The 17,502-nt window shown below is 36.9% G+C and overlaps 1 protein-coding gene across 6 annotated transcripts in view; it reads left to right on the forward strand.

The window, feature by feature from the left end:
- LOC106871763 (protein phosphatase 1 regulatory subunit 12A) overlaps positions 1-17,502 on the forward strand; it is a 148,447-nt gene that overhangs the window by 125,390 nt on the left and 5,555 nt on the right. For 2 of the 6 annotated variants that reach the window (XM_089347206.1, XM_089347210.1), the window contains one exon: positions 1,719-1,805. The exons of the other annotated variants lie outside the window; for them this stretch is intronic. In XM_089347206.1, coding sequence (XP_089203332.1) covers positions 1,719-1,805 — 87 coding nt within the window. The remainder of the gene's footprint in view (positions 1-1,718; positions 1,806-17,502) is intronic. 6 annotated transcript variants of the gene reach the window in all.

A 17,502-nucleotide genomic window follows, 5' to 3' on the forward strand; every position in this document is an offset into this window, starting at 1 on the left:
ATCCTAGCTGCTATGATCTTGAAGTACTCACCTCCATTTCTTATTTCACCACTTAGGTGAGCAAATACTTCAGTGGAGCCTTTTGAATATTTGAAAGAATTTATCTTTGGTATATATCATTTCCACAGACAGCTGCTCTTTTAAATTCTATTGTTATGACCTGTAGATTTATAACAGTAGGTGACTGAAAACCAATCTCTGATGGACTTTCACATGTTCATTTAAAATCATTAATTGTAATTATTGCTTTCCTTTTGCTTAAAGCTTCTCTTTATATGGGTTGTATGGCTTTCATACGTTATTCATCTGCTTGTAGCTTTTTGAAAACTACTATACCACAAAGTGATGTATCCTGTCAAAGGCCTTTTAGATCCATGAATGTTAGGTATAGTTACTTACTCTTAGCTAAGTTTCTCTTGCAGCTGTCTTACTAGAAAGAGGGCTTTATTAGTGACTTTTCATAGTCCATCAGTTGATATTTCTGCAGTTGCTCCTTTGTAGAAAATTTTCTTTACCATTGAAGCAGTTGACAATGAAACTGCTATGCCAGTCACTGCGTATAAGACTATGGTGTACTAATTAACTGTGCAACCCTACTTCACTGAATACTTTCTGTAGCTCAAACTATCCCTGATGGCTCAACTACTTTCCTTAGTCAACTTCCATAGATGATCTCTGTTAGGTCTTCTTCGAATACTTCTTCTTTCTCCATGCATTCTCCACATTCAGCAGCATCTCAATGTAATATTCATAAGCTTTCTGGCATCTGTAAGGGTAACTGCACTACTGACATTCAAAGACACTTCTGTGATATCTTGATTCATACTGCCACTGCTTGACAATTTAGAGATCTCTAGACTTCTGGTTCTCTCATACTAGAATATTGTGAAACCTCTTACTTTCGGTTTCCCTCTGTGCTACACATATCTGACATCTAGTTTCTCTTATAGATACCAGACATAGTTCCCCCTTCCTCTTTTAATCTTTCCAGGCTTGTTTGTTAGCTGTATACCTTTACTGTACTTCAACCAGTGATCTGATCTGTGGTTCACATCATATTGTCTGGAAACTTCTAGGTCTCCTCTCTGCTGCAAGTTCATCTCTTCTTTTTGACATGTTTCACCTTGAACTTCTTTGTACTTAGGTCTAACAGTGAGACTTCCCTTCTTCTATACTTCTCTTCAGATTATCTAATGTCTCAAGGTCTAGCTCTTATTCTAACATCCATCTACCTTTTATCATACTAGCATAAGTGATGATATCCCTGAAGTCAAATACCTAACAGGAAGAGGAAAATAAATAAAAAAAAAAAACATCGTTTTATCAATTCCATTGCTAAGGTTTTTCAGTAAACCTTTTTTGACATCAAGAATTTCGTTTACACTTTATAAATATATATATATATATATATATATATGTATGCATGCATGCACACACACACACACACACACACACACACACACACACACACACACACACACACACACACAGAGCTTTAAGCAACTAGCCTGGTTTGCTATTTATATTTTGTAATAATGGTTATATTACTTTCCCTTCTGAAGTGCTTCAACTTTCATGCAATAAAATTTTAGTTAGATCACACTTCCCTGTTTGGAGCCTGGTTTTTCTTATTTGTTTATCCTTGCTTTATGTATGATTTTTTTCTCCTCTCCTGTTTGTTTTGCTTTCCCCTGTTACAGCTTGTTTATTCTTTCCAGCAACATGAAAAGTTAAAAGTGGAGAACGCAAAAGTTAAGGAAGAAAATCGAGCTCTGGCTCGGGTCATCTCCAAACTCTCCAGATAGGTAAATTCAGTGTATCTCGAGATAACATCAAACAACCTTTCCAACTGATTGTGAAACCCAGCATGATAACCAGTTCTTATTATTAAATGGATCTCTTAAGTTTCAGTCTCTAGTACAACTGACAACCAGCATGGTACTTTGACTCACGCTTAGTGTTCTTTGTTTGGTTTACCTCTCTGGACCTTAACGATATCCTTTTAGAATGTTCCAGCAATACTTAACAGCTTCTGTGATTCACAAATTGCTCTGTGTCTCTTTTCTATTTACAACACTCAGGTGCATTGGCACCACCACAAAATCACCACCACTGCCATTGTCATCACCATCCTCATCATCATATTGATTTCCAGATATATTTATAACATACTGCAGCATAATCCACTAGACTCTTCCCTTACTATTGGGAATAGAGTTCAACAAAAGTTATAATTAATGAAGCGATTTTGATATTACATATTCTTGATCATAATTATAAAGTCAGAGAATTCACTTTGAATAACTGTTTGCATATATCAAAATATATTTCCCATGCTGTATACATATGAACAGAAATCAAAAGGGCTCAACAACAACTCTGGCCCTTTCTCTTTTAATCTCATAATTTCCTTCAAATTAGTTACATTTTGATATATTCAGAAAAGGGAAAATCCACTTTTCTTACCTAGAAGTATTATAATTATTATTTTTATTCTTAAGGCGGTGGGCTGGGTGAAATGCTTAGTGGTATTTTGTCTGCTATTACATTCTGAGGTCAACGTTGCCTTTCATCCTTTCAGGATCTATAAGTTAATTACCAGTGAAACACTAGGTTTGATGTAATTGAATAGTTCCCTCCCCCCAAATTTCAAGGCCTAGTGCCTTGTACATTCAAGCAGTAACATCACTTTCACAGAAGCAATTGGAAAGATGTCATGAAATTGGGGCTATTGTACAGGTTCACTGCTTTAGCAAACATCTGGAAGCAAGGCTTGATGGTGCTTATACGTGCATGTTATAGGCTGTTCTGAATATCAGGAAGAGCTTGAGAACTATGGAAAATCTCAGTAATACACTCCTATTGACAACCCATATATGTCAGCTGTCCAGTCATTTCCAAATGGCTATGAGATGTTGCTCAGCCAACCTCACAAATGCCATACCAGTTCTTTGTGAGTGGTTGAGTTGGGCAAATCCAAGCAAGCTCAATGAATTATCATTGTTGAGGTGGTGTGCTGGTAGAATTGTTAGCCTTTTGGAGATAATATTAATCAGCATTCCTTTTGGCTTTTTTGTGTTCCTATTCCAAATACCACCATGGTTGACTTTGCTCTTCATTGTTCCAGGGTTGGTAAAATAAAGTACCGGTTAAGTATTGGGAGTGATGTATTTGGCTTACCTTCTTTCTCTAAAATTTCTAAGCATGTGCCAAAATTTGAAATTGTTATTAAAGATGTCACTTGGTATCCGATATTGTGATGTAGATTAAAATTGTGTGTACTGGGGATTTGTATTGTCTGTCTAGTCACAAGGACTCCAGACAGACAACACTTTATGCAGTATGTGTGCAGTTCCAAGTAAACCTGATGTTTGCAATACACCAAAATTGTAGGGTATTTTTAAAATGTCCAGACGTTTCTTCAGGTTGTATGGTATTGAACCCAATACTCCGAAGGCAACAGGAACAAACTTTTACTTTTGAAGCTACCAGATCTTGGCGATCTCAATTTTCAGGTGTCTATATTTGTCAACCTTTACTTTTTCTTTTATGACAATCTATTGGTCTCCTGCCACTGCCACATCAATTAATAAGTACTCTTGCTTGTTGCTCTTGGAAGCTACTATATCTGGCTTTCTGTGCTCTGACACCTTGTCTGCCTGGAAATCAAAGTTCCAGAGGAGTTTTGCCTTCCCATTTCATTCATTAACTTTCCTGGTTTATGTTGGTATCAAGCTTCTGTAATCCCATATCTATACTTCCAGCACAATAGCCAGTGAAGTTTTACCTAATTGTGTTTGTACTCTTTCTACACAAGACTTTCACAAGTACTAATGATGTGAGTCATGCTTTTGACCTTCTCCCCACACATTCTGCAGAGGTTTGTTACACTCGTGTGATATATATCCCTTTTCACTGAATTAGTGTTCAGTGTCTGCTCCTGAGTAACTTTCAGTCCTCTTTGCTGAGCCACATCCATGATACTTCTCAGTCTTTTAAGTTGTTAGTCTCATGGTAGAACTGACCATATAATTCCATGCAGTGTAGCATTTCCTCTCTCTTGTTGACTATTTGTGATTGGAATTCATTATCACTCTCAACTTTTGGTAAATCCTTCTGCATTAGCAGCATACTGTTGTAAGTCTTGTTTGCTGTTTACCAAATACTCTGCCTAGTTTTTTCTTCCACTTTCAATGAACTCCCATATGCTTATCTGGCCACGTCCACTCTTGCCCCCATTTCATGTACAGCCTGTGTACATTTGGCATTGTCATCATCTTTCAGGCAGTGTGATTAAGTTGGTCAGTCCCTGCTCGTGTCCAATTTAGAATGGAGGCACTATGGCAAACTATAGCAACAGCCCATATGTTGATGGCAATCACAAGATTTCTTCCATTGAGTTTTGACTTTTTGACTTCAAGAGAAGTTTGAGGTACTTCAAATATGCAAGTGACCTTGTCTTTCATTTATCTTTATTATTATTGTTTTTATCATTATTGAGAGTGTCATCCTGGCAGGATTGATAGAGTAGCTGAACAAATTCCTTGCTATATTTGTCCTTGCTCTTTACCTTTTTGTTCCTTTGGGGTCAGTAGAGTACCAAAGAAGTCCTGAGATTGATTTTAATGAACTAACCCTTTGCTCAAAATATCAGATGTTGTGCCTTTTACCATTATTATAAAGGGTGATAAATTGGCAGAATTGTTACAACATCAGACAAAATCTGCTTTCTTGCAGTTTTTCATTCTTGACAAGACTAGAGTCTTCTTTTTCCTGTGTTGTCTCTTTCCTGTCTAGTGAGTTTTAAAGTTGTGCTTAAATTTGATATTAGGGTTGTAGATTGTCTTGGATAAAATATCCTGTGGTACTCTTTACAGTCTTAGTTCAAATCCCATCAAAGTCAACTTTTCCCTTCATCCCTCCAGTCAAATATCAAAGTTGATTTAATTGTTTAACCCCTCACCACAAAATTCCCAGCCTTGTGCCCAAAGTAGAAACAGTTGTAATTAAATATGCACTTCTTCTGTGTGCTATGCAAACTTCCAACATTTCCCCATTATTTCTACAGGCATCTCTTTTAGTCATATTTTATGTTGTGTCACAAAAACAATTTCATTTAATAATTTTTATTGTAGCTGTTAGAAATGTCAAATAAATAATGTTCTGATTTCCATCTAATGGAGTGTAAGCTTATATTTGGCTTTTTTTTACAGTCACTTCATTCTATAAAAGAAAGCTACAATGTAAAAGAGTTGTGCAGTCATCCTTATTGTCATTGGTTCTTAACCATGGCATTTTTGTCATCATTTTACGTTGGCTTTTCCATTCTGGTATTCAGTTACTGCTCACCTGAACTGATCAGTAAGTGTGTTGCTTCTATATTCCATTTTGTTATGGTCTATGATTGGATGCTCATCCTATCACCAATCATTTTACAAGATGCACTGGATGCATTTAATCATGTATGAGGGGTGTTCATTAAAAATTTATCCTGGCCCACTTCCCAAAGACTGAGATAAATAAAACATGGCATAATTATTAGTCCTTCTCTACATAGTCACCACCAATGGTGACATACTTCTCCCATTGCTTTATGCAACTGTGAAAACCTCATCTGTAGAAGTCGGTAGGTTGCGTCTGGGACCAAGACTTTACCTTAGAAAGAAGTTCATCATCATCCAAAAAGTGCCTCCCCTTCAAAAAAGACTTCATGGTTGGAAAGAGGCGGAAGTCAGATGATGTGAGATTGGGAGAGTAAGGGGAATGAAGAAGGATTTCATAGCCGTAGGAGTCAGAGCAGAAGTATAATAGGAGAGAGAGAGAGAGGTGTGTAAATAGGTACATGTTGGCTGGTGATGAGGGGATTAGATAGAAACATACCAGAAACAGCTACATTAGGGTTGTTGGTAAAAAGATTAGATAGAAATAGCATGACTAAAAGGGTGGAAAGAAAGAGTAATGGGGAATAACAAACACAAGAGAATGATGGAAAAAAATGAGAAGGCAAGTCACAAAAGGGTGCAGAACATGATTCATGAAAATGGGTGAGGAAGTGTATGTGTTTGTTAGATAGTTACATGATGGTGATAATATGGATGTCAGTCAATGATAGATGAGGGGGTGTAATGGGAGAGAGAAGTGGAGGAAGTGCTTTAAATTCTTGCTAAGTCTAACATAGCATCAGGTTAGATCCTTGCCACTTTGTGACATATATTTCTATAGCAAGGCTCCTTGACACATTCTCTAACTCTGTTCTTACAATTCAAAAGAGTGGCTTATGTTTATAAATGGTGTCATAGCATATGCAACCAGAGCACATCATCTTCACTATAAAATGCTGTCAACTGGAAGAGTTTGAAATCTTGCAATCTCATTCATTTTTTTTTTTCTGGAAAATGAATCCATGGGCAGATTATTAAAGTCAGGGACATGGATTCATATCTTACAGTGTGTTACTTTTTTTAACTAAAGGAAAGATTTAAAAAAAATAAAAACAGAAAGCAAGATTTTCCTGTGTATAATTTAGGATTCATTTGGCTACCTGTACTGGGTTGCAACATTATTTATTTAAGCCACCCAATTTTTTTTTCTCCATTTTAATATAATTTAAGGCATATCCTCAATTTTACTAATAAAAAAAAATGTAAAGAAAATAAAATATATAAAATGTATTTGCAATGAAGTCACAGTCCTTATGTGTATGTGGTCATAAGTTCAAATTTACTGTCCTTTTCCAAAGAATAGATGCCTCTTAATTCAGCTTGTCTAATGCAACTGACTGCCTTCACTTTAAATTGAAGTTTACAATAGTGTATCACAAAAAATTCCTATGCACATGTAAGTTACAAATAGTGAATGTGTATCTGTGCTGTATGTAAAGCAGTAAAATATGTTCTTTTTTTAATAGTTTGAGCTGGCTGCTCTCCCAGTTCATACAGTTAACAGATAAAAGTTTGTTACACATTCTTCTAGCTTTTGTTTAAAATGTATATATATATATATATATATATATTTTCAATACTATTTTGAATGTGTGCCCAACAGAAATTCTATACCCAAACTAGCATATGTGTTAGGGCTAAGTTTTAACAACTGTATTAACAATTACATTATATTGCAGCTCTGCATAGTAGCCTTTACAGTAAAGTTTGTAAGTGGGTAATGATCCCTTTGATATTTTGTCTAAGGGCTGTCTCGGACGAAATGTCAGAATCTTCTTTTCCCACAACATTGAAACTTATCCAGATTCAGGAACTTCACTCTGTAACTTTTGTTAGTTTAGATTACACCACTTAATTTGGACTTGTTATATATATAGACTTTAACGGTCATGTCGGACGTCGTGCTGGAGGCTTCCATGGCATACATGGAGGCTATGGCTTCGGTTCCCGCAACGAGGAGGGAACCAGACTGCTGGAGTTCTGTGATGCAACCGATCTTATGGTCTGCAATACCAACTTCAGGAAACCTGCCAGTCACCTAGTCACCTACCGCTCCGGCAGACACTCTAGCCAAATCGACTACATCCTCGCCAGAAATAGGGAAAGAGGGCGGCTTATAAATGCCAAAACCTACCCTGGCGAAGAATGTACCCCACAACATAGATTAGTAGTTAGCGACTTTGGGATCAAGGCAAAATGGGTGCCCAGAATTAGACAGGCTTGGAGGAGAAGGGTGTGGAAGCTTAAAGACCCTGCAAACGGACAGAGACTTAGAGACAAGTTACTTGAAGCATTTAACGAAATAGAAGGGGATATAGCATCATACGTGGAAGACAATTGGAGATTTTTGCGGGACAACCTGTTGAAAGCCACCGACCAGATTTGTGGGTGGTGTAAGGTCCCCTCCCGACCCAGAGTAACGTGGTGGTGGAACAAGGAGGTAGACAGGGCTATTAGACAAAAGAAACAGGCTTGGAAGGACTGGAAGAACGGTGGTAGCAGGGAATTGTACCAATGTGCCAGAAGGGAGGCTAGGCGACAGGTTTATTTAGCCAGAGGGGAAGCAGATAAGGAAAGATTTGCCAATGTTCTGCGCCGTGAGGACCAAAGACTCGAGGTATTTCGTGTTGCAAGACAGTGTAGGAGAGAGAATAGTGATGTTGTAGGAGAGAAATGTGTTCGCATGGATGATGGTACGCTTGCATTAAATGAGGATGCAAAGAAAGAGGTCTGGAGATGCCACTACGATAGATTGCTTAATAAAGAGAATGAATGGGAGAAAGAGAGCCTGCCGTATGTCGACCCAATAGAGGGACCAGCTATCCGAGTTGATAGTACCAGGGTAGATAAAGCAATTAAGAGTATGAAGACCGGGAAAGCCCCCGGCCCATCAGGAATCACTGCAGAGATGCTCAAAATATCTGGCAGTGTTGGCTATAGCCTAGTCACCCGTATTACGAACCAGGTGATACACGAAGGAGTCATACCCAATGACTGGTGTAGCAGCATCATAGTCAACTGCTACAAAGGTAAAGGTGACGCTTTAGATACAAATAATTACAGAGGCATCAAGCTGTTAGATCAGGTTATGAAAGTTACAGAGAGGGTCATAGCCCAACTAATTAGGGACCGAATCAATTTAGATGAGATGCAGTTTGGGTTCGTGCCAGGTAAAAGCACTACTGATGCCTTATTTCTAGTGAGACAGTTGCAGGAGAAATACCTAGCTAAGGATAAACCTCTGTACCTGGCTTTCGTTGACATGGAGAAAGCCTTTGACAGGGTCCCCCGATCCCTTATCTGGTGGTCAATGAGGAAACTTGGGATAGAAGAATGGTTAGTGAGAGCTGTGCGAGCCATGTACAGAGATGCTGCCAGTAAGGTGAGGGTTGGAAATGAGTACAGCAATGAATTCCGGGTAGAGGTAGGGGTCCACCAAGGTTCTGTCCTCAGTCCCCTCTTATTTATCATAGTCCTCCAGGCAATCACAGAGGAGTTCAAGACAGGTTGCCCCTGGGAGCTCCTCTATGCTGATGACCTTGCCCTAATTGCGGAGTCACTATCAGAACTAGAGAAGTTTCAGGTGTGGAAGCAAGGTCTAGAATTGAAGGGCCTTAGAGTCAACCTAGCTAAAACCAAAATCCTAATAAGTAGGAAGGTAGATAAAACACAAACCCCTTCAGGTAGATGGCCCTGCTCAGTATGTAGAAAAGGAGTAGGTAGTAACTCTATAAGATGTACCCGGTGCAAGCTATGGACACATAAGAGGTGCAGCAACATCAAAGGCAGGTTAACTAGCAAGTTAGTTTTTGTTTGTGGCAGATGTTCAGGTGCAATAAAGACTGTAAACAAACAGGAAACAACTTCTATCTCATTCCAGGGTGAAAAACTAGAGGTAGTCGATAGCTTCCGCTATCTGGGCGACCAAGTTAGTAGTGGGGGTGGGTGATCTGAAAGTGTAGCTGCTAGAATAAGAATAGCCTGGGCAAAGTTTAGAGAGCTCTTACACCTGCTGGCGACAAAGGGACTCTCACTCAGAGTAAAAGGCAGACTGTATGACGCATGCGTACAAACAACCATGATACATGGCAGTGAAACATGGTCTGTAACTGCTGAGGACATACGTAAGCTCGCAAGGAATGAAGCCAGTATGCTCCGTTGGATGTGTAATGTCAATGTGAATACCCGTCAGAGTGTAAGTATCTTGAGAGAAAAGCTGAACATTAGAAGCATCAGTTGTGGCGTGCAAGAGAGACGATTGCGCTGGTATGGACATGTGGTGAAAATGGATGAGGATAGCTGCGTGAAAAAGTGCCACACCCTAACAGTTGAGGGAACCCGTGGAAGAGGTAGGCCCAGGAAGACCTGGGCTGAGGTGGTGAGGCAAGACCTTTGTACATTGGGCCTCACCGAGGCGATGACTACTGACCGAGACCTTTGGAAATGTGCTGTGCGTGAGAAGACCCGGCAAGCCAAGTAAGATCGTTGCCAGTGCCCCTGGACTGGTTCTTGTGCAGGTGGCACATGAGATGCACCATTTTGAGCGTGGCCGTTGCCAGTACCGCCTGACTGGCTCCCGTAGTATTTTCGAGCGAGATCGTTGCCAGTGCCCCTGGACTGACTTGTGCGGGTGGCACATAAAAGACACCATTTCGAGCGTGGCCGTTTTCGTGCGGGTAACACGTAAAAGCACCCACTACACTCTCTGAGTGGTTGGCGTTAGGAAGGGCATCCAGCTGTAGAAACTCTGCCAAATTAGATTGGAGCCTGGTGTTGCCATCCGGTTTCACCAGTCCTCAGTCAAATCGTCCAACCCATGCTAGCATGGAAAGCGGACGTTAAACGATGATGATGATGATGATGATATATATATATATATGTATATATATATATATAACTCTTCGAAACGCCTGTGTTAGAATGGGGGTAGCTGATGAAGGAAAATGTTCTCTATGTGGCCTGTGTGTTTTCTGTACTCTGGTTATTATTATTTTTTTGTCCACATTTTGTTTGCAATGTCCTGTACCCAGATTTGCACCTATATATACAGGTAGATGTAGGTATGCACATACTTGTACGTATATATGCATATACTCATTTATTATTTGTTTTATATATATGTATATATATATATATGTGTTTGTGTGTGTGTGTGTAGAGAGAGAGAAAAAAAATTTTTTTAACTATATGTTCCGTTTAGAAAATTTGAATTATGCAACCAACTCCAAGTCATATCACACCCGGATTGAACTATTTTAGTCTATTTTCAAGCTATTTATTTATTCATTCCATTCTGTAGTTATCACTATAGTTGCCAATGATCAGTCACTCTGTACACTATGCATATGTCCATTTCATATTTGTTCAGTTAACATTTGAGGAGTTATCTTCTTTGCCCATTTTCAGAGCTGTTCATCAACACTAATGACATTTCTTCTTCTTCCAGTTATAGTTGCTGTTGATTGAAAATTGTTTTAGACTGACCACCTCAGCTATATGTTCTTAATGCAGAAAAGCAACAAGACAACCTTAGGAAATTTTGATATCTCTCTTTCTCTCTGGTGTGTGTGTGTGTGTGTGTGTGTGTGTGTGAGTGTGAGTGTGTGTGTGTGTGTGGTATTAATATTTGACAAAATACTTTGTAGTATTTATTTACATTACCTACCAAATTTCACCTGGTAAAATCAACTGTTCGTCTTTCTAGGTTTGATGAAGTACTTTCTCTCTTGGTCAACCCACTCATTCCACACACGCACACATATGCCTGCACACACAAACACACACACAGGCTTTTAAAGGCAATGACTCAGCATGGTGACAGTTCTATAGTCAATGCATTTTCAGTCTTAGCAAATCTTGGCAAGTTATATTGTGGATGTATGGTTTGGTTAATTGAATTCTTGAAAACTAGGGATTGGAGAAAAAAAATATTGGACGGGGACGGTGTGTGTGTGTGTGTGTGTGTGTGTGTGTGTGTGTGTGTGTGTGTGTGTGTGTGTGTGTGTGTGTGTGTGTGTGTGTGTGTGTGTGAGTGAGAGAAGCAGTTACTCAATCACAATAAACCTGTGAAAATTCTGCTTATTTTTATTCAGATATGGTCAGGTATTAGAGTAGTGGATAAACTATAAGCTAATGCTCTTTTTAGCTTGCATCATCTTGTCAAAAATGTTGTTTTTTTTTGTTAGGTCTGGAGTTACGTGGTCTTCACAAGCTCTCCAAGACCAACAAAATTGATACTGCTGAAGTATCATGTAAACTATTTCAAGTTTATGTCTAAAAAAAAAAATGTGGTGAGAGAATTGCAGTTGGTCCACCTTCTTGGAATGAAAGACTAGGCATAGTGGTTAGTGTAGGGTCTCTGGTGATGATTAATGGCTGGGGAGACTATGGATAATAGGAAGAGAGACAAATGAATTAGGAGTGCGTAAGTGAAAATGACATAAAACCAGAGGTCATAATAGTAGTTGTAGTTGAAAAGGTAGAGAGAAAAAAGCATGTCTGTGTGTGGTGGTGGTGGGGGACTTTATGCCACTTAGTGGATTGGTCCTTCTCTGGATGTGGCCCAGAATGTTTGTATGTATGTATTAGCAGCACCATCTTAAATGTAAGAGTACTAGTTTATTGAGAGCTTTCCTGAGCTTAGTTGAAAATCAGAGATTGAATCAGTTGGAGGCTGAAGTATTCTATGGTTCTGAATTTGAAAGGAAGGGCTATTCTTTGGGATGCAGTTCTAACCATGTGATGGATGTGCATCTGCCATGAGATATCTTCAGTGAATGTGAGGTCTAACATTTGAAACAATCCTGAAGGCTGTAGTTGCATGATTTTCATGTTTGAGGCAAGTGAGGTGTAATGATTTTTTTCTTTTTTATATTAGCTATGCTTATGTGTATATTGTGATTGACTTTTATTAGTCTTGTGTAAAATGTATAAAATGCACCCATATTAACCCATATGGAAGCAAATCATTCAGGAAACTTTACGTTGGCTTACATTAAAATGCTTTAATTTAGCTGTGAAATCTAGAAATTGACACTGGGATATGTTTTAGGTAAAAGCTTGACTCTGAAGTAGTAAAACTTTCCTCTACTTTATCTTTGAACACTGTGCCAGATTTAGTTTCCTAACTGATTTAGCTATATTTATGGCAATATATCTGTTTATCCAGGAAGCCAACAACAGAATATTTCTGCTGTCAGGAAACTATTTTAACTCTGTCTAATTATATAATGTTTGTCAAAGTAGGAATGGCTAATGAATTCAGGAAAGAATAGACAACTCCATTTAGTTTCTCCTTCCTTCTTTCATACACACTCACATACTGGCACTGGTTATGATGACTAGGTTATGACATTGATCTGATCAATTGAACAGCCTGCTTGTGAAATTAACATTCAAGTGGCTGAGCACTCCACAGATACATATACTCTTAACATAGTTCTCAGAGACATTTGGTGGGACACAGTGTGACAAGACCGACTCTCTGAAATACAAGTACTACTCATTTTTGCCAGTTGAGTAGACAGGAGCATTGGGAAATAAACTGTTCTTGCTCAAGGACACAAACATGCCACCAGAAATCAAACTCACAACCTTACGAATGTGTGCCAAATACCCTAACCACTAAGCCATGCACCTTCACTCAGCTGGCAAAAATGAGTTGTAACTGTATTTCAAAGGGACAGCTTTGTCACATTCTGTGTCATGCTGAATTTCCCTGAGAAGTATTTTAAGAGTACACGTGTCTGGAGTGTTCACCCACTTACACGACCCGTGTGTGCGCACACTCACACACATTTGATGCTAGTGAGTTTTACAAGAGGAGAATACATTTTTGCCAGGATCTTCCTTTGATAGTTTAAATTAGTTCCATCTGGGCATCAAAACTAGGTCACTGATTCAGTTCATTTAGAACTCACCACTATTACATTCTGTATTAAGATAAAGAAGACTATGCTTGTTATTTTTAGGCTTGCTTTGTTTTTTTTATTTTCTGCTGTTAGCTGTTGTTTCATTTTTAAAATGATCCATGCTGTTATTATTTAATCTAACAGCTTCTTGTGATTATGTTCATCCAGCTATCCTACATCATGCTATGTTCTTGGCCTGTTGGTAACTTATTAACCATTGTCGGATTAGTATTTTGTCTTTAAATATGTATTACATTTAATGTTTCATTTCTTTACTCAAAATATTTTGTGGAAACTTTCATTTTGATTTTGAATTTTATTTTGAATATTATAATCATTTCCCTTGTCTGATTTGGATGTATAAATTATTTAGTGCCTTCATTTAATCTAAAATGAAGTGAAACATTAATTGGACGTGTTTCAAGTTACTTAAACTCTACAGCTTTTAGTGCATAGTTACTTATTTATTATTATTGTTATTATTATGCTGGGAAGCTGGCAGAATCATTTGAGCATATTCTCATTATGTTCCAAGTTCAAATTCCACTGATGTCGACTTTGCCTTCCCTCCTTTCAGAATTGATAAAATAGGTACTTACTGAGCACTGTGGGTTCAACATAAGACTTTCCTCCCCTGCCAAAATATCAAACGATTATTATAATTTTATTTTTATTATTATTATTATTGTTACTATTATCAGTATTATTTAGGTAGTAAGCTGGTAGAATAGCCTCCTCCTCTCCCCAGTTGTTGGTCTTGTGCTATAGTTACAATGCTTTTTATTATTATTATTATTATTATGGCAAGTTGGCATAATCATTAATACACAGGACAAAATGCTTGGTGGCATTTCCATTTTCATGTTCTGAGTTCTAATGATGTCAAGTTTGACTTTACCTTTCATCCTTTCAGGGTTGATACAATTGACTTAACCACTCCCACTGAAATTGCTGGCCTTGTGCCAAAATTTGAAACCATTATTATTAATATTCATCATTATTATTAATGAAAGGCTGTGTGAGCTGGCAGGATTGTTAGTGCATAGGGCAGAAATGTTTAGCAACAAATTAAGATGTCCAAATCATATAAGAGAAGTGATTAAAATATTCCTAGGTGAAGAGCTGGCAGAATTGTTGGCACATGGGACAAAATGCTTTATGGCAGTTCTTCTGGCTGTGTGTTCTGACTTAAAATTCCAAGGTTGATTTTTGCCTCTCATCTTTTCTAGATGAATAAAATAAATACCAGCTGAGTACTGGTGTCAATGTAGTTGACGAGTTACCTCCCCCAAAATTTTAGGCTTTATGTATATTGTAGAAAGGATCATCATTATTACAAGATGATCACATTTTCCAATACTGTAGGAGATAAATGAACTCCAAGCTATATTATTTCCAATAGGGAAAATCTTATATTGACAAAACTAACATTGAAGCAACAGTAGTAGTTGTAGTCTTTATAGTAAATACTTAACAGCAGTTATCTTAGTATTCTTAACTAACAACTAAAATATTTTCTTTTTAACTTCAAGGTAAGCAATGTTAAAATTTCATGTGTATGCCAAAAATATTTAAAAGATTGTTGGTAGAATTTAATTTCATATCTGTTCTAAAATGGTAATTGTTTAATTTGTTGGAATATTAGAAAAATTTCTATAGAAATTTTTTTTTTTGAAAAGTTAGACGTTTTTTCATGTATTATTTTACCTCAAATTTAATTTTCTTTATAAGATATAGTACAATTGTATCAGTTCACATGAAATTGTGTGGGTTAGCTATTTCCAATTTCCATTTGAAAATGTCTTAATTTCTGATTACTTTTAATTTACCAACTCCTAACACAAAATAACTTAATGACTGAATTTACATTTATAAAATTTTACAATAGGTGCAAAGAAAATCTCTTTCCTTGTTGAGATAAAACATCATGCACTGTCAAGGCAAGGAAACAGTAACACACTTGCACACACACACACATATATACACACACACACACACACACACACACACGTATGTAAACAATAGGCTTCTTTCAGTTTCCATCTACCAAAGCCACTCATAAGGTTTTAGTTGACCCATAGCTATAGTAGAAGGCACTTATTGATGGTGTATTGTTGTGAGATTGAACCCAGAACCATGTTGTTGGGAAGCAAGTTCTTACCTCACATCCATACCTGCACCTATGTATAAAAACAGTGTATATATGATTTGTTGGACCAAATAATTCATTAAATTCTGATGCAGTCCTTGTTTATTGTTCAATTTCAATTTATTCTATCTGCTTGGTGAGTCAGATAGAAGATAATGCCACCAAAACATTTTAGTAGTTAATGGTTTGGTATTTATCTATCTAGCAATTGCAACCTGTTATTAGGCTAAATCAGGTAAAAGATGTATTTGAATCTAGATAAGCAGTAATTTAGAACTGATAATATCCTTTTATGGAATGCATTTTTTTTTTAATAAATAGCTATATCTGTTCAATTCTCGTCAGGCAAACATTTTTTTGTGTATTACCTCACATTCCTAAAGTTTAGTCACTTAATAATGAAGCAGTTGAGTTTTTCTTAAAATTGTTTTAAGTTAATGCAGTATCTCTAAAGGTCTACAGACAGTGCTCTGTTAGTATTTTATCATGTCTATTTAGATGCAAGTTATTTTCTTCAACTCAGTAGTTCCAAAGCTTGCTTAAGCAGAAACTTTTCTTTCTTTTTGTCTTTTTTTTTTTTTTTTTTTTTAATTTTCAGGATTTTCCCTGGAAAAGGGTGTGTTTATAACAGTTATTCCATACCCTAAAGCTAAAAAGACCACTTGCATTTCAAAATTTGAATTCTTTGATATTTATAGTTAGAAACAGCTAATTAATGCTTAATGTATTGTTCTATGTCATATAATGCTTGATAAATGGAATATATTTATCATTTTCATTGTCATGTGTCTGCTTTCCATGTTGGCATGGGTTGGATATGGATTGTCACAGTTGAAGTTTTTTATACAGACAGATTAGATCTTGCTTATTTGTTTCAGTTTGGCTTGGTTTCTATAGTGGGGGTACCCTTCCTAACATCAACCATTTTACAGTGTGTTAGGTGTATTTTATCATGGCACCAACAAATTAATGGTTGTCATGTCTTCAATTATAATGAATTAGTGTATTTTGAACCTACATTTTCTCTACTTGTTTTGCAGCTACTTAAGAGTGTATTGGGTGCATTTTATTGTGGCACCAGCACCAGTGTGGTTTACTTTAACCCCAGTGAAACAAAACGGTCATCACTGCTAAAAATTATCACTATCAGTATAGAAGTAAATGAGTATTTGAAATTAATCTACTTAACTCATCTATGGATAGATGGATTAGAAAATGTATAAGAACATTTTATTGAAAAATGCTTCAAACTGTGGAGCATTAAGACATTAATGGCCAATGCTATTACATACCTTTATGAACCATGTTAAGATTTTTTGTTATTTTAAGTAATTCTCTGTAGCTTATTTTATATAACAAGTTATATAATTGAATCATTCTTGCTACCTCCCTTCACAGTTTAAGTTCAGATCCCACCCTAGTTGAATACGTTTTCATATTCCTGAAGTCAATAATATAAGTAAAGTGGCAAGCTGGTATAATTGTTTGCATACTAAGCCATATGCTTAGTTACATTTCATCCTTCTTTATATTCTGAGTTAAAATTCTGCTGAGGTTGGCTTTACCTCTCATCCTTTTGTACCAGTTAAGCACTGCAGTCATTGTAATCGATTTACCCCCTCCTTCGAACTTGCTGGTCTTGTGCCAAAAAACTTGAAGCCAATGATATAATTATTTATCAAGTGCTGGAGTAAATACAATTAACTATCTCTTGAATGCAGTTGTTCTAGGATGACCACAATGCAATAGTTGAAAACCATGAAGAAGTGGAAGAAAAGATTCTTCACTTAAAGTAAAAAAAAAATAACTAATTTTATCCTTAATGATTTTGCTGGTAAACAATAATTTTCAGTATTTTTATTTTGTTTCTCTTTTTGTCGAATAAATTATTACAGCTTTATTTTTTGTTTTTATATTCTTCATTTCTATTCTTAGCTTCTCTCTCATTTTTGCTAATTAATAATAGCGAACAACAACACTTGAAGCCATTTATTAGTAATTT

Source organism: Octopus bimaculoides, chromosome 2 (assembly GCF_046866305.1).
Source record: "Octopus bimaculoides isolate indiv1 chromosome 2, ASM4686630v1, whole genome shotgun sequence".
NCBI classification, from domain to species: domain Eukaryota; kingdom Metazoa; phylum Mollusca; class Cephalopoda; order Octopoda; family Octopodidae; genus Octopus; species Octopus bimaculoides.